Raw genomic sequence first — 23,949 nt, forward strand, 5'->3', positions numbered from 1 at the left:
CTCTGGCGTCTTAGGAACGGGGTGAACGACCCCTCTTGATTGCAACCGGTTGCTCAAGGGGGAGGCAATGTCGTAGGGGTTTAAGGAGAGCTCACGCGGGAACAAAGGCTCTCGAGCCTCTCCTCTCGCCGCGGTGACTGCCCGACTGCCCCGCCGACCCCGTCTCCTGCCCGCTCCTGCCCGGACTATACTACGCCGGTCGACGACGACCTGGTAAGCTGCTGAACCATCTATTATCGGATAGAACATTCTTCCGCAGTGTGCTTTGCCTTGCGCTAGGTAAATAAACGGTTTCCTAGCGTACTCTGTTCGTTGCCTACTTCGTCCGAACCCGCCGTGGCTGTGACTTTGCGCCACGGGTTGGGGACACGAGAACGCCCGCGCATAGCTGGCACGGAAGCTTGCCTTCCCGGCCGGCTGTACGCGAGTGACCCCATACTGTTCATTTATATTTATTGCCCAATCGCACTATTAGGCTAGTTCCATAAAAACTAACTGATTACGTGGTCAATGTTTTGCGAAAAGTTATGCCCGAGTCTTGCTTGCAGCTGTTTGTAGAATGAATACATCTAGTGGCTTTCCAGAATCGCCAGAGGCGCTCAGCCGGAAACCAAGAATAAAAAGCGAATTTTGACATTTGACAAATTACCTCAACACCCAACAAAGTTACATCACCTATACATTTTCCCGCATTGACCTGCGCTTTTCACTGTCCATCATTTCCGTAAAGTGCTCTGTTAAATACAAAATTAAAGTAAATATCTAGTGATATATACATCTTTAAAACAGCAATTAAATTCACATGAATGATTAAATACTCGCGAGCAGCATGAGATAATTTTTTGCACGCACGAAGTGTTCCTTGCAATAGTTGGGCAGCAATGTTCCCAGCTCCGTGTAACACTCCTTCGCTGCCGGTGGCGGCCGCAGAAAGCACATTCCCGAGATGTGCACAGTACCAACTAAGAAGGCGCGACTCCGACCGAACTTAGCCCAAAGTGCCTCATTCAACCTACTCGGCACGTACCACAGAGGCCTGGAAAACATTGTGCTCAGCTGTCTCGGCAGAACTATGCGCTTTTAGACCGCCTGGGTAGAGAGCTGGGGGACTGCTGAACGAGCCTCCGCGCCGAGCATACTGGGGCCCTCTGCGGGTCATGGTATGCGCGGAATCATCATTTATCGCCCTCATTCGCGAAGGCCAACGCGAAAGCCCAATATGGCGTACGACGTGGGGAGACGGGGCTTTCTCCTCTGAGGAGAAGAGAGAGAGGCACCGCATGACTTAATGGAAGGCACCTTGTTTCTTCTGCAGGGGGAGAGGTAGGGATGCCACTCAGCTTTCCCTCGGATATCTTTGCGACATCAAAATGAGGCGCTAATGGCGACCTTAGCCCCTCAGACTTACCTCTATCCAAACAAAAGCCAGATTAACGTTTTCAGCTGCCCACCGATGTGGCACAAAAACACCTTGAGGACCCATAACTGTTGACAAAACGATGGCTGTCTGCGGGACAATTGTCAAAAATGTCGCAACTGGAGAGCAATGCACGCGCTATGGTATAAGTATAGTATAGTATACTATACTATACGTGACAATATAGTATAGTATAGTATAGTATAGTATAGTATGGTATATGGTATGGTATGGTATGGTATGGTATGGTATAGTATAGTATAGTATAGTATAGTATAGTATAGTATAGTATAGTATAGTATAGTATAGTATAGTATAGTATAGTATAGTATAGTAGAGTAGAGTATAGTATAGTATAGTATAAGAGCCTCAAAAAACGTCAACCTCAACGCAGTACGGAGCAGGTGTTTTGGATGAAGCCGCCCACAGTATGGACATGCATCATATCAGTGTGTCTTGGGGATAAGCACAGGGTCACTGAACTATACGCAATAAAGCAGAGGAGCTGAATTCTACAATTTAGGGCTCCTTTAGAAACAAATACAAAGCACACTAACACTGCGCTGCTGGCTACTAATGAAGTATTTTAAAGTGTATAATGTTGGCGAATTACACGGACATTTCTAGGCTTTCTTCAAGAATGCAACGCCCATTTATATCGTTTGTTCCCTGCTTTATGCCGATAGGCAGCCATTCGCAGTAAAATAAGTAATAGAAGAAGCAAAGGCACCCGCTTTCTTTTTTTCTTTTCCTTTTGGTGACGCTACTCTCCACCTCCGTCTGGAACTCTTGCTACAATATTGCCTTCATCATGTCCTTCTACGTTGTTCGAGAAGGGCTCTCTGGTCACAAGGACGTTTGGTTTTATTTCAAGCAGGAGTAGACCAAAACCAGAACTACGCTAGTGCAAAATATAGCCAAACTGAATCTGTAGGCACACCGACGAGATGTGCGTAATTTTCCAAGGAACAGGAGCCTGTGTGTGCTGAAATTTCTTCTTACCTTTAACTGACATGCCCAACATTTCAATAGTTGAGCTTAACTCAACTGGAAGTTAATCTTTTCAAGAACTAGTCGATCTACCAATTCATGAGTCCTAATGTTTAAGTGGTAAAAATCATGTTGCTTTCTCTCGGAAGAGAAAATAGAAATGTTTCTGTACAGAGTTTGCAAGCGGCGAAACAAATACTAAGAAAAAATTCAGGGGGCACTTTGACTGTCTAAAGTGGGTAGAGGCGGAAGCGTTTTCCGCACCACCTTCGCTGTTTCTGTGGCACTGGTGGCGTCACATATAATTGAGTACTAATTACTAAGTGATGACAAATCACTAATTAATGGTTAATTACAGATTAATGACTGAATACTAATTACCTGCTAATTAATTGTGCTTAAACTTCGCCTTTAGGAGTGGAACGCGACAGCGCGTTGTAGCGCTGCCAGGGAGTCCACGGAACGCCACCACCCGTTCGGCGCGATGCCTTGCCCTTTGAACGCAACGCTTTTTGAGGAAAGGAAATGGCGCAGTAATTCTCTGTCATCTCGGTGGACACCTGAACCGCACCGTAGAGGAAGGGAGGAAGTGGGAGTGAAAGAAGATAGATAAAGAGGAGCCGTAATGAAGAAAATGAAAATTGTATTCGAGGAAAGGAAATTACGCAGTAACTGTCTCACAAAATTCAGGGGGGCACTTTTTTGACCTAATGTGTGGTCACTGATGTGAGGTTAAGATGTTTAGCTTCGCCCCTAAGAGTGGAACGCGACAGCGTCTTGCAACGCTGCCAGGGAGTCCACAGAACGCCATCGCCCATTCGGTTCTACGCCTCGCTCGTCGGTAAATTGGTTTTTGAGGAAAGGAAATGTATCTGTCTCTCATTTGTCAGTGGACACCTAGACCTCGCCGGAAGGGAATGGGAGTGATGAGAGTGAGTGAAGACACCGTATTCACTAGACGCGCCTTTGTTCATTCCAAACCGTCGAGCTGGCATGGCGGAGTGGATAGCATGCTCGTCTCTCACGCCGAAGACCGTGGTTCGATTCCCGAGCTCGACCAATTTCTTAATCGGTTTTATTTATTTATATGGCCTGACTAGTAAAGCTAATTAGGCTAATTGGGTAATTAAGCAATTAACTAAGCTCAGTCCCACTTACTTGGAGCATCACTATACGATCCCTTCAATTGGTTGCATGGCTACTAGCCAAAGTACAATTGGCCCCGTTTGAAATTCGCGCACTGTGACGTCACGACCTTTTCCACCAATTGAAAAGCGTGACATTTTCTGTCGACAACTGCTGCTTACAACGATGAGACATTAAAGGCTTCCGCCTTAAAATAAAAAACGACAAGAATCTGAACGATGAAGTCATTGCTGTTTGAACTACAAACTGAAGAGGCAATATCAATCGCTTCGACATTGAGACGGCTTAATCTCTAGTTACTCACTCAGCGACACTTGCAGTTTATTATGCAGTCAGTCCTGGGCTGACGCACCGATCAGTGCTCTGACCTTGCGTAGCTTTGTTGCGCACCAGCTCTATCTGAGCCGCTTTAGTGGACGCAAAGGCGCGAGCTTTGCCGCGCTTGCGGCGTGCGCGATCATGAAAACCGGGAATCTCGCTGTAGATTTAGATTTTACTAATTTCGTGCGGCTTAACGTCTACTGAAAGTGCATACTGGTATTACACTGCACTGTGTGTGCGCTTTGGAAGCACATTTTTAGACGGCTATAGTTTCAAGGAGTGATATTAATGACGGTAATTTAAGAGAGGAAGCTCTACTCCTCCCATGCAAAGCCTCAAGGTCATGTCGCTCCGAAGAGTGACTTTCAAGCGGTGGAGCGGGGGGGGGGGGGGGGGGGGGGCTATGACGTCATAACATGTGACTCGCCGCGCCTCGGCGCAGCTGTGGCGTGCGGATCCTGCTCCGTTCACTCGCCTTCGCTCGCCTTCGCAACTGCGTTGAGCTACGATTCAACGCTCACCTACAAGTTGCGCTGAGCCACGCGTCTTGCCGTTCATCTGATAAGATAACTAAAGGCGCGAAACGTTGCTTGACGTTCGCAGATAGCCACGGAGGAGCGGCGCGCTGGAGCCAGTCCTTCGGCTGTGTATCGTAGAGGGCCGACTGAATCTGATGATCTTTATGATCAGGAACGTCGGCAGGGGGCGTTGGTGAAGGATAGAGCGAGGAAACGTGCTAAGTTTGGGAGAAGAACGAGAGGCTTATCGAGCTTTCGCTTTGTAAACTCGGTCGAGCTGGACTGAACCCCAGACAATTTTTTTTTTAAATTGCAGTTTACCAACCGCATTATTTTTTTCTGCCCTCTAGTTGATCTTCCTTAGATATCCATTCATCGAACTCATGTGTTTAGTTCTTCTGAAAATGGCAGTAACAAATTTTCAACAAAAAATATGAGTTGGTTAAAACATGAAGAAATCTATCACTATATTGACATATTCATGAAGGACGGGAAAGTTTATATTACTAAAATAATATTACGAACACCGTTTGTTAACGTGTTTTTGGTGTTACCGTAACAGTTTTTTCTTCACCCAACAGTCAGATTATTATTTTGCGCCGGCTACATTTATCTCCCTTGTTGAAACGCGCGACATTTCTTGCAGCCCGCCCCTGACAGTGACCTACTTTATCGAGAAGTGCATGGTTCCGTATCAGCGCTTAGGCTTTCGACCCATTGATAGTGACTCCGGTAGGTTTGGCGGAGCGCAGTGAGGGACAAGTTATTGAGATTGTGGCAGAACCTGCCTTCAAACGCGCTGCCGAAAACATTTTGCTTTGTTAAACATTGCTATTCAGCACAGAAGCCTTTGCTTTTGCTCTGTGGCTAAAGTCTTATGCTGACTATAATGTTTGGCCACTCATTTTGAGGCTATGCTTTAAAGTTATGCAAGCCACATTCTGTCGCAGTTTTGGTCGGGACTGAAGTGGCTGTCGCCACCAAAAACACAAAAAAGAGAGTCGAAATTCTGTGCGCCATTCGCATGTCGGAACATTGCACTGCAGGCCAGACGTTCTGTTATCGTGCGCCCAATTATCATCATCAAAGTGAGAGACATGTGCCAGTCATGAAGTCTTCATAGCCCGCATAAAAATTTCAATATACAGACCATAGACTGTCACTTCAGTTTTTATGGGCTGTCCAAAGAAATTCTAATGTAACGGACGTGCAAGATTATTCGAAAGCTCGTCCCCTGTTTCACTGGAGCGAGCTTTTCCTTAAACTTCACTGAAAACAAGCTTTGAAGAGATTATAGCTATTCACAAAGCCACATTGCCCACTCGCGCATTCGCTAACGTGAAACATATCTAACCAGAACTCCCTAAGCATCCTTCGCCACTTTTTGCTAGGTCTGAGCAGTTCTAAAGCCTCAGCGGTGCCAATATGCAACAATGAGCCGGCTTGCAGCTACGATAGCTGAGGGCAGCCGTTCACGAAAGTATACCGTGAAAAAAAAAAGTCGATCGGTGACCCGTGATTCACAAAATGAACATACGCTTTTCCCAAGCAGCTACGGGTCTGCACATGTCTTTATCAACACACAACACTCCCTGGGGTATAACAAAAAGTCTCAGACGCAAATGAGCCTCATCGTCAACCAGAAGTGCTTTAAAGGGCAATCACGCAAGTAGGTATCTACGAGTTCCCGTAACTCTCGAAGGAGTTAAAGAGTTCATCCCACGGGCAAGCCACATCGGTTGCCAGGCTGGTAGTGTGTCTGCCATGGTCCTGCACGAGAATCTCAGCACGTCAATAAGATGGCACAGCTTAACTTGCTTCCGTTCGTGAAGTACATTGAAGCTGAAGGACATTGAAGCCTTAGCAACAGTCCACGGATATTCACATGAAATTTTTCTCCAACGCTAACGATACTCGCTCGTTGATATCCGGAATAAAGCGTATTCTAGACTACCAGTGTGAAACAATGATGGGATCCAGCGGGCTGGAGTTCTCGGTCTTGTTCTAATATCCCACCCAGCTTCGACCCCTCAAAGAAGGCCGCCACAGCAACAGAGCGGAGCCATTCGGCATTGTGCTCAAAGGAGTTTCACTATAGTCCGCAGCAACCCACCGTGTCAATGCCCGCCATGAACATGTCCAGGATCATGGTGAAGATGTCCTTGACGTCGATGCCCGGCGTGGACAGGAACTTTCCGAGCACGGTCCGCTCCCCTCCGGTGTCGGGGCGGACTTCAGCTTTGACCCTCTCCAAGTACTTGCTCACTATGCTGCGCTAACAGAAAACCGAGGAACGAGGCGGACAATGAAAGCGCCGTGACGTATAAGCTTACGGCACGGAAAGATATATGAGCGCAGTAATGTGTACATGTGCACACATATGTGCATCCCTATGGAAAGTTTTCATGATACAACGCTCAGTTTTCAGCCATGTCCTCATAAGCTTATGGCACCACGGAAACTCTTAATCGCTGCAGGGCGAGCACAACCATCGCTCTCATCATTCAAAAGTTATTGGCTTTTAGAATAAGGGTAGCTCTATAGCGTTAAAAGGCAAAGTACATGGCTTGAAAAGATAGGAAGCTAATTTTATCATGTGCTCGCGATAGCTGAAGGACTATGAAATGTTAGCAACAGTCCATGTATATCCACATGAAACTTTTTTTCAATGTTAACGATACTCGCTCGTTGATATCCGGAATAAAGCGTGTGCTAGACTACCAGTGTGAAACAATGATGGGATCCAGCAAAGTGATATTACACTTTGCAAATTTCTAAAAGGAAGTGGCAGCTACAAGAATATCCCTTTCCCTCCTGGATCTTAACGTCCAGTGGACAACAAGTGCGAGGACGATTCCAGCTGCTGCTCCTAAATGATTAGGATGAACTAATTATTTCTAATAACTGCAAATATACATGTATTTTTATTGAAGTCTTCAAGCAAGCAGCACAAGACATTGAACACACCTTGATGGGAGTGCTTTGTAACACCCGTGTGAAAAGGAGTCGGTTTGCAAGAGATAAGCAGAAAGTGAAAAGTTTCCATGAGGTATTGCATGGAATCTTTAGGTGTCTTCAGCGTGCTGTGTACTGCTTTTCAATTACCGGACCGACTGGCATAAGTCAGTTTTAAAATTGCTAGCGTTTCTTCAACTAGAGCTTTAAATGTTTTAGAACCGAAAGGCCCGAAACACAAATGAACATAGAGAACACATAGCAGGCATGAGCCTAGATTGTCTTCTTGTGGTAGCGCTTGTTAAGGCTACATCAGGCTTAGCTTAATTGGACAGAATGGAGGAGATCAAGTTATCTTGCACCCGGAGCTTGTGATTTTACTGCACCGCAGAGTCCTTTGTGCGCCGTGATGTTATGAAATTCTAGAGGGAAAGCAGCGTTTAATGAAATTAAAGAGCGCTTAATACAAACCAAAACTGTTATGTTCTCTTTCGAATAGAGAAACGGATATTGCGGCTCGCAAGTGCTACAGGTGTTACGCAAGCCGTTAGTGCATATAAAAAGCCTGTACCGTGAATGCTCATAGATCGCGGCAGTTCCGCTCAAACCCTCGACCGTTTTGAACTTCCGGCAGAATATGGTCACTGAAATTTTTGCGAGATAATGCACTGAAATAATCCGGAAACATAAGAAGGTAAGATGTGCCGAAATTCGCACCGCTTCAGTAGCATCTTGCGTTTGTTGATGCGTGGAAAAGGAGCTGTCCATTTGTGAATCTCAGACCACAGCGAAACATTTGTAAACGAAGGATAGTTGGTTCACTATGGCAAAACTATCGCGCACAAAAGAACGATATATGTATCGATCGAAGACTGGCCTAACCATAACCGATCAACCACCGCAAAGGCTTGGGTCTTGCGACAGGGCGCGTGAAATCTCTTGCATGCAATTTTATATTCAGTACTGAACTCTCCCTAGATAAAGAGAAGAAAAAGGGTGCGCCTTTTTGTACACGTGTCTGCACCACTAGCTCTGGCCTTCGCTCACAGCGCTAGAATCAATATCTTCATTTAATAAAGAGCGTCCACAGCCCACACACACTGGGCGTGGGTGCTGCGTTAAGCGCCGTTCTATAGGACCGTTCTATTTTTTTTCTTTTCTTTTCCAGGAGGATGAGAGAAATTTCGTACAAATAAAGCCCCGTCCATCGTCAGGTGCGTACACTCCGGCTCCTGTGCACGCTTAGGATGCGGTATTGAAGATAAAAAGAAAGCTGCGAAAATTACCCACACTGCTGCATTATAATCATTATGAAAAGTACTGCAGAAAACGACGCTGTAGCGTGCAACGTCTTTCTGTTGGACATATACAACAAAATAAAAAAAAAAGAGCAAGCACTAATGCTGGCCACTGCTTATTAGTTGCAGCCTGTTTATTTTATGCTAAGTGTTTTTTTTTTCATGTTATCTCAATTCGCTTATGCTGTGACGCGATAGACGATGGCGATCGACGTCTGCTTCAGCGCCTAGAGTCAGTCGCATCGACGGCTTCCCGGTTCGTAGCAGCGGGGCTGCGACGACAACGACGCTATGCAGTCTGATATACTATGCACAAAAACTTGCATTTATTATAGGTGCATAATGCCACCACTTAATGTCGAGCATTACGCAAGAACCGAACACGGTGTTATTCTTTTAACACATTTACGCCGCCAGAAGTGTCACCACACGATATGCTCGGGGCGTATAACAGTAGCATACCAAAGAAAGCTAGCCTTGAGTTTGCTATATGCAGCGGTTGCAGGTTTCAGTGGCGGCAATATGTCTAAGCCGTACGCTTATCTTCGCTGCACGGGTAGCGTGATGCTGCACTGTACTTGACACTCCAGCGAGCAAAGAAAGACTTTGTGTTTGTGGCGCGATGCGAACAACGGAACGATAGGACCGTCCGGAGCCGCCCTTGAATTCTGTGTCACGAGATTATGGCGAAGCGATATTTCTTTCTATCTTTATTCACAGTGTGGCTCGACGAGAGTTACTCCTGCCGCTATCGTGCACTTGTGTTCAAGTTAGGTCGTCTTTCATGTGTTCTTACCTCTCCTTGGATGTAGATCACGTTACTCTGTAGCGCATATCATATTATGTTGTGTTCCTAAATACGTACATGGGGGGTAAAATTTCCCAGGCCACAGGGTCTGCTCATTGAACCTTTTAATGGGGCATTTGCAACAATTGCGTAGCTCAAAATCTTCGGAGTGTGCTTAAGAGTGTTATCCTGACTCCTCCGATTGTTGCTACGTTGCTACACCTTGTGCAACGGGAACTTTTGACCAAAAGTATGCATTCCAAGCCTGCCGTTTACGCTCGCGATAATTATTTAGCGAATGCTAAATAGCGAATGCTCCGCTCTGCGAATGCAGACAGCAAACGGCAAACACTTAACGAAAGTAAGCAGACTGCAAAAGTTCGCGCCAGTAACATGTCCGAGGAAAACCGGCAGTCTACGGATGTACCTTACTCCGGGCATTCACGCTAAAGGAGGGAAGATGGCTCTTGAAAAGACAAATTTGAACAAGGGGAGGAAACAAGGCGTGAGTAGATATGGTGTAGGCGTGAAACGCGCTGTCACGAGCGTGCACTTTTTCTTCACCTGGCCATGAAGTCTTGCGATTCGACGAGCTTCCGGTAGGCGGGCGTGTTCCACACCTTCCAGAAGGGAAACCCGTTCTCCGTCACCATGATGATGCGATGCGTCTCCGAGGCGGCTTCGACGAGCCGTTGCTGCTCAGAGTCGCCGCTCAGGTTCCGCTGCAGGCACCCCAGTCGAGTGTTCAGCGCCAGAACACCAGTGCCTGCAACGCACACCGACCATGGTGCTGTTCAGTCAGGTGGATGGGGGTGAGGCAGTGGGTTTCAGCCTAGCAAAGGAGACCATGGGGTTGTGGCTGATGGAGGTGCTTAAGGAGGTGAGGCCCTTCGCTTGGGTAAAGGCGTGCATCTGAAACGCTGGATCACTAAAAGCAAGCCAGTGATGGCGATCCAGGTTGGCGGAGATTAGGGTAGGGTGTACGCCTGTATATATTACATTGTCCGTGCGCCAGTGTGGTGCTCTACTCCATGTAACATGCTTATGTATTTCATCCTAATTCGTCGATACATGTACATCATGTATGTGCCCAAATTAATAGTTCCAGTGGCATTAAATACTGTTCGTTTGGTTCGCTTGGGATGGAAACTTCATTACAACAAACATCCGATTGACGGAGGGGTAGGCAAGAAGTATTTGGGGGGAGGGTCAGTGCATTTGCTTTAGCAATGAAAGCGGAAAGACATCAGTGCTTTGCTAACACAAGGACATGGCGGTTCCGTTCTGGAGGAGCCTGCAAGTGTATATCTACGGGAATAGTTCGGCCTCTGTATCGAAAAAAAATGTAGCAATGCGCTACCAATGAACTGGGAACAACCAGGATTATGATGGTACTATTAAATCGCGTATGGCATCTTGAAAGTACACGGATACCGCAACAGGCCAAATCGTAGCTGGTGGAACCAAAAGCCAAACACACTATCTATGTCGCCGACAGCGAAACCTGTCGCCACCTACGTGTAATCACGGCCATTAACTCAACTGGCAGGTTCGGCTATGCCATTAAGGCATCATCGTAATTTTGCCTACGTGAGTATCGCCTTGCTTTCGGAGCGGACTAGAAGAAGTATTCCATGCACAATCAACCCAAGCGGCGCAGGTAATCGTCCAAACATAGGAGATGGATGGTTTTGAGGCGAAAGCCTTTAATGGCTCATACTGTCGTCTGTTAGCAGAGGGTGTCACACCTTTGGTAGCGTGTTAACTCTTGAACTAAAAAAGACAGGAGAAAACGAATGGTTGCGTCAGATAGAGGAAAAATGAACCTAGAAGCCACGTTGGATGACTGTAGAATAATCAGTTAATTAATTATAGTCAAAAATGTCAAAACTGGGTCGAAATAACGCCGCCAGCCACGGCAGCGGTGTTACGTCACATCCACCGGAAGTCGTCTGTCATAAAGTGCGAGCATGCTTTATTTTTCTTCTTTCTTCCCCGACCAAAGTGGCCACGGCTGGCCACGGCGCCGGTTGTATGCGGGCATGTCGCGACGCAGCGGCGATGATTTTGCCTCCCCCACCGTGGGCGGTTGACCCCTCGCGACGCTGGGGGGGCCAAGGTTACGCCGCCCCCTCCTCAGATTATCGCCGGGAAGCGAGTGCTTTAACGAGGTACAGACGGGAAGCGGCCGGTTGAATGCCCCCACCCCCTATTCCCGACATTCGAAGGCTTCTCGTTAGGACCCTAGCTCTCCTTCACGTCCCCTTCAGTTTCTCCGTGTTTCTTCTCCCCCCATCTCAACATCTGTAAATCGTTGATGCACGGGGCCGAGAGGATTCGTTTGCTTTTGTTTTTTTTTGTTGTTTGTCACGGGAACGCGGTGGCGGGAAAATCACGACCGAGTTAGTTGGCCTGGAGATTTCGGTGCGTGCGGACGTGTGTGAGTTCAGCCAGGCAAGTGGTCGGCAAGCGAGCCTAGGCGGGTGTCTGACGCGTAGAGCGCGACGACGGCGGCCCCGAAAGACGCGTGGAAGACGCGTGACCCGTGGCCCAAGTTCGCCCGTATCCGCAACCCCCCATCAGCAGCGCACGCTTCCGCAGCCCGACGCTCCCTGCGACCGGACCTTGCCACTACGCAGCTAAGACACCGTTTCTCCCCACTCGCTCTACCCTATTCTTTGTTCTGTCGCTGTTCTCGTCCTATTCTTTGTACATTGCTTTAATCGTGTAGCGTTGCTGTATAGCTCTCACTCTGATGTTTTCCTCTTCTTGTTAATAGTTGTTTGTGTTGCTTTCTGATTATGTGTTTGTAATTTGCGTCGCGCTTGTGTATTTTCGCAATATTGCTTGGTTTGTTTTGTAACCGTTTGTTCTTGTTCTTACCCAAGTAAAAGGGTTGCTAAAGAAACTTGCCTATCCGCCTCATGCCTCCGGTGAACGGCTAATCAGGCGTGGCCCCTATCGTCGGTCAGCAGTCAAACCTCATCTTCCGCACACGGGGTGGAGAAGTTTGTCGCTCCACCCCCTCCTAACTTACGGAGAGTGCAGTGGTGGGCAGGTTGGCCCGATTAATTATAATTTCGGCGCCAACCCAACATCAAGCCGCCCACAATATCGTGACAGGCGTATAGCCCACAGTAGATAATATCCATACCTGTGTTTAGAATTTCGAAAACGCGGTTGCCCTCGGCGCTGTGACCTAACAGATTTTGGCTATTTCGGAGAGTTACGTGCGCTGGAGGAGTTACTTTGCCAGCAGACTTCTCGAAAGCGCATGTATTTTGGCGCAATGTAGCCAAAATTTGATGGGCCACAGCGCCGAGGGTACCCGCCTTTAACAAAATTCTAAAAATTGATATGCACATTACTTACGGTGGGCTACACGCCTCTCAATAGTTAAGGAGCCTAAGAGTAATAGTTAAACATACAATATTCAATATTAATTAACCATCCTGCTAGTTAGCACACCATAGCTGTATTCTGATGTACTATACCGCTGACAATGCTATGCCGAGAAAAGCGCTCTTCTAACTGAAAAAGCTTGTTTTCAAAAATGATGTAAAATCTTAGGTGAAACACATTATATATTGCAGATATACGAGGGGGGACCCAAAAGAAACCGGACTGAGAGCGCGCTGCCATTCGTAGACGTAGTAGAGAGTTCTACCGCTAGATGAGAGAGACGAAACAACTGTGCAGACGGCATAAATTTTCAGGCAAAAATATGAGCGTAGTGTTGTGTTTCGCTTGCAGTTATTTTGTTCCGCCTGCGAAATCTTTATGGCAAATTTAAAAGAACAGAGAGTGTGTTTGAAGTTTTGTTTCCTGGTTGAAAAATCGGCAACGGAAGCTTACCAAATGTTGCAACACGCTTTTAAAGAGGATGCTATGAGCCGCACACAAGTTTTCGAGTGGTTTAGGCGCTTGAAATGTGGTGAGATGAGTGTCTAAGACCATGCTCGTTCTGGGCGTCCTTCAAAGCCTCGAAACGATGAAAACGTTGCAAATTCTGTCAAAAAAATGAACAAAGATCGTCGTTTCACGATCGACCAGATTTCAAAAGAGACAGGGGTGAGTTGGAGCTCCCGTCAGCGAATTTTGACTGAGCAGTTGCAAATGAGACGTGTTTCCGCTAAATTTCGTCCTCGCATTCTCAGACAGGATCAAAAGAACATTCGATTAAATTTGAGTACGGATTTAAAAAAAGAGATTGAAAGTGATCCAAACTTCTTGACTAAAGTCATTACACGTGATGAGAGTTGGTGTTAGGGGTATGACCCAGAAACTAAGCAAGCGTCAAGCCAGTGGAAGCCTCCCAACTCTCCGAGACCAAAAAAAAGCAAGGCAGTTGAAGTCGAATGTGAAGGCAATGATCATTGTCTTTTGTGATGTTCGTGAAATTGTGCACCAAGAATTTGTTCCCCCTGGCCAGACTGTTAACCAGCACTTTTATTTCGAAGCTTTAAGACGTCTGCGAGAGGATGTGCGGAAAAAACGCAAGGAACGTTGGCGATCAGGTGACTGGTTCCTTCATCACGACAACGCCCCCGCACACACGGCCTTACGAGTGACCCACTATTTGGCCTCTCGAGGATCGACTGTCGTTCCGCACCCTCCCTATTCACGAGACCTAGCCCCGTGCGACTTTTCCTCTTTCCGAGAATGAAGAAAAGTCTAAAAGGGAAGCGTTTTGGTGATGTGGAGGCCGTACAAACAGCTTCGCAAAGGGAACTGGACGATATCAGAGTTGAAGAGTTCCAGAGATGCTTCAAACAGTGGGAAAAAAGACTTGACAAGTACATCGCATTTCATGGAGAGTACTTTGAAGGTGACTGAAGGAATTTTGTGCAAGAGTTAATAAATAACGTTTTTATACAAAAAATCCGGTTTCTTTTGGGTCCCCCCTCGTATACTGATTGTTATTGTAAAATCTTACGATATGCGAAAAAACTGCGCTAATAAACAAGTTCCCGTTGAAAAAACACGTTTGTTCAGAATTTCTTGGAATGAATTCGGCTGTAGCATTATTAATTTAGGGAGGAATCTGAACTCGTCTTTTTGCCGCGGGAACTCGATCTACACGTGCATAGCATTCTTAGAAACTGCGACTTATTGCCCTGTGTGGCCGATTTCTCTAATTAAATCGAATTAACGTCCGGCTCCCGCCTTTTTTTTAATTCTCCCTCGTACGGTGGGCGGAGTCGACCAACGCGTGGAGTGCCCTTCAGCCAGCTCCGTGGAGGCTTTGCTTTCGCTTCATTTTGTTTTTTAGGTTTCCGTGAATAAATAGTTTCATTTGCGGACAATATAACCGCAATATAAGCCCGCAGAAATAAAAATACGCGCGGACTATTTGCTTCTACGGACTACTACGTATTACTCCGCCGATGGCAGAGCGGCAAGCCGCCACGGGACTGGGTGAAAGGCACTCCCCGCGTTGGTCGACTCCGCCCACCGTACGAGGGAGAATTAAAAAAAAAAGGTGGGAGCCGGACGTTAATTCGATTTAATTAGGGAAATCGGCCACACAGGGCAATAAATCGAAGTTTCTAAGAATGCTCCGAACGTGTAGATTGAGTTCGCGCGGCCAAAAGACGAGTTCAGATTCCTTTTCAGTGCACCTTTAATTGGTAGAGCGACTGCTCCGGTGAAGCGGTGGTACCGGTTCGAACACCGGATCAGGACGAACTTTTCTTTAACTACGAAGTGTCTGTGGAAGCTGTATAGCTTTCATTTGTAGCCGCATGGCTGCGCTCGGGTGGATGCCAATGAGTAATTACTCCCTTATTACAAATTTGCTCCACCTTTGGGGTTTCCCCTAAACATTTGACCAACACACTATCTGTGCCACTGGCAGCGAAACATGTCACCACCTACGTATAATCGCGGCCATTAACACAACTGGTTTCTTCGGCTATGCCATTAAGGCGTCCGCGTAATTTTGCCTACGTGAATATCGCCTTGCTTTCGGAGTGGACTAGAAGAAGTATTCCACGCACAATCAACCCAAGCGGCGCAGGTAGTAGTCCCAACATTGGAGATGGATGGTTTTTACTCTTGTCCTTTGTAGGGCCATACTTTACCAAGGCAGTTTCAATATTGAGCCGATTACCTGTGCCGCTTGGGAAGCTTGTGATGTGATTATGAAAGCGCTTTCTATGGAACCAACGGAACCTCGATGTAACTCCCTTTTGAATACACATCAAGGATAATTGTAGCACGAGTTAATGCGCTTGCACTGAAAGTTTCCGTCACCGGCGTTCACCTGAGCTGAAAGACTAGCCATTTTCCGGTACAAAAGACATCACGCGGTTACGAATAGATTGCGTTTGTCCTCTGAATGAGCCGCGAGCACCTAATGCCCCACCTGCTAAGCGCTGCGCTAAGGCATCAGGCTGGCGCGCCGTCGATTACGTAAACTTTCCTCTTCAGCCCATCCATCGGACAGTGGACTGATTGCAGAAAGGCCATCTGTTTCTGATATCTCTCGCATTTGGCGGTCATGGTCGCGTGTCCTCCGAGACATCTTGCGCAACAGTCTCCCCCCCCCCCCCCCCCCCCCCCGGACGCGCCAAAATGACGGAACATTCACCAGCATGTAGAAAGCTTGCTACGTCATGTAAGACGATCATCGCACCAAGCTGATTATATTGAAAGGCTCACAGATGAGCAATACCCCATCTGTTAATTCGTATCGTTAATTAGCACGCATGCCTTGAGTCAGATTGTCGCCTGTGAAAAAAGACGATGTAACGTCTACCCTTGGGTGCATGTATGTGCATCTCACTACTGCTGTGCATCTCTATGTTAGCTCCAGTGCATGACCACGCGACATGGCATCGCAATACCTGAACATCGTATTCTTAACACACACTGATGTTAGATTCTCTGAGAATAACAGTAGAGTTCCCACAAAGTACGCGACCTAAATAAAACTTTAATAATATATTGTCACAGCTATTACAAGCTACAATTACAAGCCAGTGTGCTTATGAGTGGCCCACTGAACTAAACAAATGCTATTAGTGGTGATAAACTACTAAGTACTAGAGAGCCGGTTACAGGGTAAGTCAGTAAACCGATATACACATTTGCACTTGCCGCTGGCGGCCCTGAGGGAGACCGGAAAATATCTGCCACGTTCTGAGCTTCCGTGCTAGCAGCAGAAGACGGAATGGAAACATGAAAACATGGAGAGGACTTCAGAAGCTCCAGGTAAAGCTTAACCACATTCAGAGCAAGAATGGCGGCCTCTGATGCAAATAATTTAGTTTAATTTGATGCTAACCATCATAAGCACTTGATGTGACAATTAGTAGCGATCACTTAGCACGTTAAAAAAGTACTCAGGGGCTTAGAAATTTATGGAGAAACTAAAACTTTTTTAATTAGCTAGAAAAGGGCGCACACACAGCAGAAGGTAGTGGGCGCAACACGAGGCTGTCTTGTGTAATCTACGTTCTGCTTTTCGTGTATTTTTTTTACGCTAAGCATTCCATCTAAGCATGCGCCAACTAGCTGGTATGAATGCTATAGGAAAATATTTTTAAAGTTTGGTGCCGGGCGCTCGGCATAACCACGTCATCTTTGGTGCCATGAGGTGTACCGCTTCTCTTCAATCCGTAAATGACTCAGTCGAGAACACTCAGTTTGCTTTGCATTCTTTAACGTTTCCGTCTACCGGATAGTTTATGCACCAGAGCATTAATTCCAATGGCGTCACAGGCGAAATAAAAATTGAGAAAATCGTATGTATACTAGTTCCGGAAAGCGAAACTACAGTCTAAAAAAAATACAAAATCGTACTTTATATTTATACTACGTAAGGTAAAACGTTGCCTCTTACACTCCAGCGCCCATCGGTAGAGTTCTTTGAGGAAGTCCTCGACTTCAAGCGTCTTGGTGTCCCTTTTCCACCGTACCAAGTTGGCCACATCGCACGTAACCTCTTGAAGAACATCCATGTAGGCAGACATGGCCCCTTGTTGCATCAGTGGCTTTTGGAAGATATGCCTCAATCGGGACCACTCTTCACCATTCCTGCACATAAAACAGCCGGTGACGAGCAATTACTCTTCGCTGTTTACTATTTCACCAGTTAAGGGCGTTGCTCCGGACTAATTAGGGTGCGTGATGTTTGGGGGACAAACTTACTTTAGCAATGTCCAACGTGCCGTTGTACAGTGCATAGATTTATTGGTGCGACGTAGTTCAACTTTAAACGCTAGAAGTATATTTCTTCTCCGTGTGTAAGTGAATAGCGTCGCATGATATCTTTCCACAATCGTTTCCAACATTCTCTGCCAAAAATCTTTGTTTTGAAGTGTTCCCATCGATCGCATGTAACAGCTAAGAGTGCCATAGAAAACCAATAAGGAACGCTTTTGACGAAAGCAAAACTGCTAAAAGAAAAAAAAATATGTCTGCAAAATAAACTTTCATTCATCAAAATTTCCAGAAGCTAACTTCAGAGATGCTTCAGCTAACTCATCGTAGTCAATGCTTGAACAGCAATGCAACAGCTGAAACGAGAGTCAGAATGTGTTTCGATAAAGTTGAGCCAGTTATTCCTTGTTTTATACAAACTCAAATGTGAAGTCATCATCATCATCAGCCTGACCACGCCCACTGCAGGGCAAAGGCCTCTCCCATGTCTCTCCAATTAACCCTGTCCCTCGCCAGTTGCGGCCACCGTATCCCCGCAAACTTCTTAATCTCATCCGCCCACCTCATTTTCTGCCGCCCGCTGCTACTTTTGCCTTCTCTTGAAATCCACTCCGTTACCCTTAAGGACCAGCGGTTATCTTGCCTTCGCATTACATGTCCTGCCCAAGCCCATTTCTTACTCTTGATTTCGACTAGGGCATCATTAACCCACATCTGTTTCCTCACCCACTCTGCCTGCTTCCGGTGTCTTTAACGTTACATCTATCATTTTTGTTTTCCATAGCTCTCTGCGTAGTCCTTAACATAAGCTGAACCCTCTTTGTTAGCCTCCAAATTTATGAAGAAAATGAGAAGTAGAAGTTTCCAGCCCAAAAAGGGGATTTCAATTTCAACTGAAACCCCCGCCCGATAAAACAGCACGTCCACGCAGTGTCCGTCGATCTAACTCGATGTGTGTTCAATGCGGGGGGATGCTTACGAGGGAAACAGTCCGCCGCTGCCGTACAGGTGTGGCCTCTCCCGGCGGTACTTGAGCAGCGCCCGGTGCGAGATCCTGGACGGGTAGCGGCCCTCGTTGCGGAACACGTGCTCCATGTCCCGCGGGTCGAACACGTGCACCACCACGCGGTCGCCGACCACAACCTCGCGCACCAGGGGCCCGAACCGGTCGAGCAGCTTCTGCGCGTTCCGGTGCATTCGCGTCAGGTCCATATCACCTGCAACGACGACCCACGGAGGGTGTTGAAACGCAGTGGCGGAGGCTCTATCGAAACGGTTTTTTTTTTTTTCCTGTAGTTCTATTAAGCGCCAGTCTATAGGCCCAGCTAGCTGTTCTGTAGACTTGTTTTGTGGTGACGAGCATTGTGGTGTAACCACTGCATCAATGAATGCCTTGGTTTTATTTGCAACAAAATGTGGCCAGGATGTCTTTAGCAACAGACTTAGAGGCCCTGACTTTACCTTTCGAAAATTAACCGTTTTTCGAATGAATGAATGAATGAATGAATGAATGAATGAATGAATGAATGAATGAATGAATGAATGAAAACTACGCCATATTAGCAGAACAATTTGCCTGGTCACAAAAACGTTGGTGAAATCTTGTTTGAGATCGAATTTCGAATGAAGTGCACAGGAACGGGCAGGTATTAATCGAGCACACCTCGCGCTGCTCTACCTACTATCTTGCTTATTATTAATCTAATTAAACCTCACAGGGTATTCACCCCTGACAGTTGCATGTTGTTGCGTCATGCCGCTTAATCTACGTAATTCAACGCGAAAGAATCGATATGCGTTTCTCATTTACCATTGTCCACGCATGTGCATTGAAGCTGAGCTGTAAATGCGAAAAAGGTGGGCATCCTTTAGAACATTCATTTTGTGCATACCGAACACATTTTGAAATAATATCGAAATTTCTGCAACTACTAATTATTAAAAGCCGGCTGCTCCTTCGGACATGCAGTCTTTTCTGGCAGCGATAATAAAGGCAATGATGGTAGGAAGTGACGCACAATGACAAGTTTATGTGTATGTATTTATCTTATGAAATAAAGAACTCAGCGATTAGGAAAGAGTGGTTGGAATCACAATGTATTTAGATATGTATTTTGATTTTTTTTTCCTCAATGAGCCCGTCAAAATCTTTAACTCTGCATCAACACGATGACAGGCGACCCTATCTTTACAATCCATGCGGGCACTTGCTTCAGTGAGAACGCTTAAAAGATTTTGTGCACTGCAAGAGCTCCGGGAAATGATTGTATGATTGGCAGCCACTGTAGATAATGAACGACAATGACTGCGAGCTTCCCTCTCACCTATGAGCGGCAGGTACCTCCAGATATTTCCAATGACTGGCAGTGGCTTGGGGCCCGGCATCTCGTGGAAGGGTCTCACCGTGTGGCTGGAGGCTGCGCCGGGCCTGCTTCGGACGTCCTGTAGGTGCTGATGCAGCTTGTCTCCGTGAACGGGGCAGGCGTCCGCTGCGACTGTGTGTTCTACGGGACATGGCTTCGCATTTGTCGCTGCTGCTAACGAACTGCTTTCTTGGAATTTGGCCTGGGGCACCACGGCCACGAAACTCCTCAGTGAGCGCTTCATCTGGGGAAAAAAGAAAAAAAAATATTGAAATCGGTCAGTGAGTGATTGAGTTAGTCGGTCGTTGCAACAATCGTTAAGTCAACCCAACGACAAAGCAGCCAGGAATCAGATCCTACAGTGAATGGAGCAAAAAATCAAGCAATCCCGAAGCGCATTTCTTATTAAGCTGCAGGCATGACCATGGTAGCCATTTATATATATATATATATATATATATATATATATATATATATATATATATATATATATATATATACTCGTGAGTACTTGAGGTGGAGCTGGTACCTGATAAAGACTTCGGCGAGCCTTCCTACAGCAGCGATTAAAAGCGCGCAAAAAATTACCAATTTCTCGGATAAAGGAACAAGTAATTGCTGGACATTTACATTATTCGGTAGGAGTTATACACCTGTTTCGGCTAAGTGACGTTCTAAACGAATCTGGCTTGGAGGAAGTAAGTGTAAGTGTTTGAAAGCAAGCAATTCCGAATACATACTGGGGAGCGGGGCTTCCTAATACTAACCGTGTATGCGTTCATAAATGCAATTTTTAATTGTGTCACCAAAATGACAGCTTCAGCGGACTGACGAAGCCCGAATTGAGCATAGGCTCAGCCAAGTTGTTATTTTTGGTTGTCAGCGATTCGGAAGCTTCTACTAATTTCCAGGGGTGAATGCTGACCGAAGAATCGTATCTGCGAAGCGCTTTAATGAATCGACAATGAACATTTTTTCCGCAGCTTATATTCCTCTGAGGAGGATTCAGTTGAATACGGAAAGTAGTATTTCACTGCACTGAACTAGTCGAGCGTTGTCAAAAGGGGATACCGGTTACCAAGGAGAAATATTCATCATTACCCCTCCGGTAAAAATTCTGGTTCGCACTAGTCGGTTTATGGTTTTGCGTTAAAAAAAATACGGTACAGACAAGACAGAATGAAAGATGCACACAGAGTTGTAGGACAGTTATTGTTTCTTTAACATTTCTTTACGTTGGAAAGACAGCCGCAGGGTGCTGACAACTGCCCTGAAGCTCTGTAGTACACGCCCAGTACTCATCATTAGTTCTTCGCGAGGATCCGTTTTAGTGTGGAACAAGGCACGCTGTCTCCCGTTCTTCCCTATCGTCTGGCAAAGTTCATGAAACAACTGTTTGCCTCGGTCTTGCCTTGAGCATTCGTTCACTGCAATGCATTTACGCAGCCGATGAAACGGATGGACGGCCAGCCTTGCGACGAAAGGAAGAAAAACCCGGGTGAAACCAGTTTAAGACCGGGGGCCCCTGTCTTGGCTGGCGAACTGGTTCCGCCGAATTGAAAGTGGCAGCAGTCGAACTCGGTGGTGTCTCTCGAGTGTCCCAGCGGGAGGGGAGCGAAATCAAAAGCTGCCCAGACCCCCACGGAGCACGTGGAGAACGGGAGCGAGCACGGATGAAAGTACGATTACGCATCGGGACGACGGAGGAATCCGGCTGCCGCCGCGCTATCGGCGTCGCGTTCGTTGTTGCGAAGTCGCGCGCACCCGCCAGCGCCGCCGATCCTCATTAGCATGCGTTCTACGGGGTCACTGCACGGTTTAAACGAGGTCAAAGACTCGTCAAGCGAGGCTTTCGCCGTTCGTCGCCTTGCGTGTGTGTGTGCGCCTTTCACCGAAGGTGCACTGGGGCGAACTAGTCGGACCACTGGGCACGCGAGGCCTGTACGCGGGGTGTGCGTAACGTAAAAAAAAAGTAAAACTCAGGTTAACGCTGACAACTAGCATTTGCATGGCAAAAGAAACGTTTATTTCGTTTTTTTTTTTATTCCGTGGACGCGTGAGCTGTGCCATCGCCCCGCACAGTACGCTTGCATAAAATTTCGTCGTGGTAGTGTTAAAAAAGAAAGTATGCAGAGGAGCGTTTTTTTAATGAGTTGCGGCCTCTATAATTTCACTGCGACCACAATTTTTTGTTGTTTTTCCTTCTTTGTTTCACTGGAAGAGAGTCGCTCGGGGCAGGAGAGAAAGATACCGAGCGCTTCAGATAAGAAAAAAGAAGAGATCTGAAACCATGGCCGCTTTGCACACGTGCTCGATATGTATCGATTTTCTACGTGTTCACCATCGATGTGTTTGGGCGCTTATTCAGCCCCCATACACTAGTGCCGCACACGAGTTGCAGTTAACCAGTTGCCGGGGGCGTCCATTTTTTTCTTTTAGCAGTCAGGTGTGCCGTTCCCTTGGCTGTCTAAAAAGCGGCTCGTTCGCTTGTCGAGGATGAGTATGTAGGTCGCTGTATTTTATTGACCTCAGCAGAATCTGCCCTTTGAATTGTTTAAACTGCAGCTCTGGTTCAGGCCTCCCAAGAAAACAGTATATTGAAGCAGCGTAGACGCGTTTAAGTCAGCCGTTATGAACTGAAGACATTGCTACCACCCGGCTGAAGCAGCGGCGTGAAGACTGAAGCGCTGCTGATGTTGTCGCACTGGCTTTCACCGGCAACAGCAATGCTTCAATGAAAGCACAAATTTGAAAAGACCTGTGCTTTGATTTTAAATCAGCTAGTAAAGGATAGAGTAAAATTAATTTTCGTGAAGCATTTCTCACACTGTCGGCCGTAGTGTCTAAGTGTGCACGTAATATTAACGCATCCATCGGCTGATGAGTTTTTTTTCTGGCGCGACTGAATGTTCTATGCGTGTGTTTGTACGTGTGTGTGTGCGTGAGTGGTGCCTGACACGTCCCCGCTGTCTCTGTGAGCTTCCTTGGGAAAAGGCATGTTTAAGAAGACCGTGCAACTCCTACACAACAGCTCTGCGGTGTCTGTGGTGACGCGCTTCTGATACACCCCATCACACTAACTGCAACTGGAAACACGGCGCTCGCTTTCCCACTAGCTCGTGTTTCATCGTAGCTTCTTCGTGCTCTGGCATACGACTCCCGCTGGTGGTTATCTAGGGCTCTAATATTAGACTATAGCAGAGATACGGAGTGGCCGTTACCCCAAGTGCTTGGAAGTGCGACAGGCGAGTGAAACTGCTTTTTCTTTTCTTGCATGCCGCCTTCTTGTGACCCTTCGTGATGGGAAAGGCGGGGGGGGGGGGGGGGGGGGGGTGATACCGCGGACCGTCCAAGAGAGGGGCAGCAAGTGGTACAGCCTAGAGAGTGAAGGATCTTGATGCCTAAAACTGCCCGTCTTATCAGAACACGCCTGCGGTGGCTCCGCACATTATCCGGTGTGGGCCACTCAGGCTGGGTTTCTTCCGCTATGTAGTGTTCCACGTGCTGTGAGATACAGGTTTCAGAGATGTTCTACTGTGGATGGTAGCTGTTCTACTGAGGAGTGGATTCCCGCGTTCACCTCTGTAGCACAGCTACATAAAAATAAAACATGCTTATACTGGCAAAGAACTTTATTTTTCCTTGCAAATCGCACTTTGTGGTCGTCTTCTGTTTCCCGAGGAAAAAGAAACAGACTACGCCACAACATATACTGCAACGCTTCACGCTTCGACAGTTTTTGTCATCGATCGTAAGAGCCGAACAACACAGACTGCAACAAGTTGGCTTCGTCGATTTTTCTGCGCACTTAGTTCAACCGCACAGCACCTTGATTTCAGACGCCGCGTAAAAAAAAAAAAATATATCAAGGCGTGGAACAGCTGTTTTTGTGCAAAGCGGCTCGTTTACGTTTTACCGCCGTCAGCGCACCCCCGCGGCAGCAAAAGCTACCCACTAGTAAATTTAATAGCACAACTTCGCACGCTTC

General features: G+C 46.8%; 1 protein-coding gene across 3 annotated transcripts in view; it reads right to left on the reverse strand.

The window, feature by feature from the left end:
* Nucleotides 1-23,949, reverse strand: part of LOC149359724 (cytochrome P450 302a1, mitochondrial-like) — an 81,445-nt gene that overhangs the window by 21,737 nt on the left and 35,759 nt on the right. For all 3 annotated transcript variants that reach the window (XM_089571858.1, XM_089571857.1, XM_089571856.1), the window contains 5 exons: nucleotides 19,923-20,205; nucleotides 18,578-18,815; nucleotides 17,279-17,472; nucleotides 9,997-10,198; nucleotides 6,506-6,662 (listed from right to left, as the gene is read on the reverse strand). In XM_089571858.1, the coding sequence (XP_089427984.1) occupies nucleotides 6,506-6,662; nucleotides 9,997-10,198; nucleotides 17,279-17,472; nucleotides 18,578-18,815; nucleotides 19,923-20,205 (1,074 nt within the window). The remainder of the gene's footprint in view (nucleotides 1-6,505; nucleotides 6,663-9,996; nucleotides 10,199-17,278; nucleotides 17,473-18,577; nucleotides 18,816-19,922; nucleotides 20,206-23,949) is intronic.

The sequence above is a fragment of the Amblyomma mixtum genome, chromosome 2 (genome assembly GCF_055824585.1).
Source record: "Amblyomma mixtum isolate Tamu chromosome 2, ASM5582458v1, whole genome shotgun sequence".
Lineage (NCBI taxonomy): Eukaryota > Metazoa > Arthropoda > Arachnida > Ixodida > Ixodidae > Amblyomma > Amblyomma mixtum.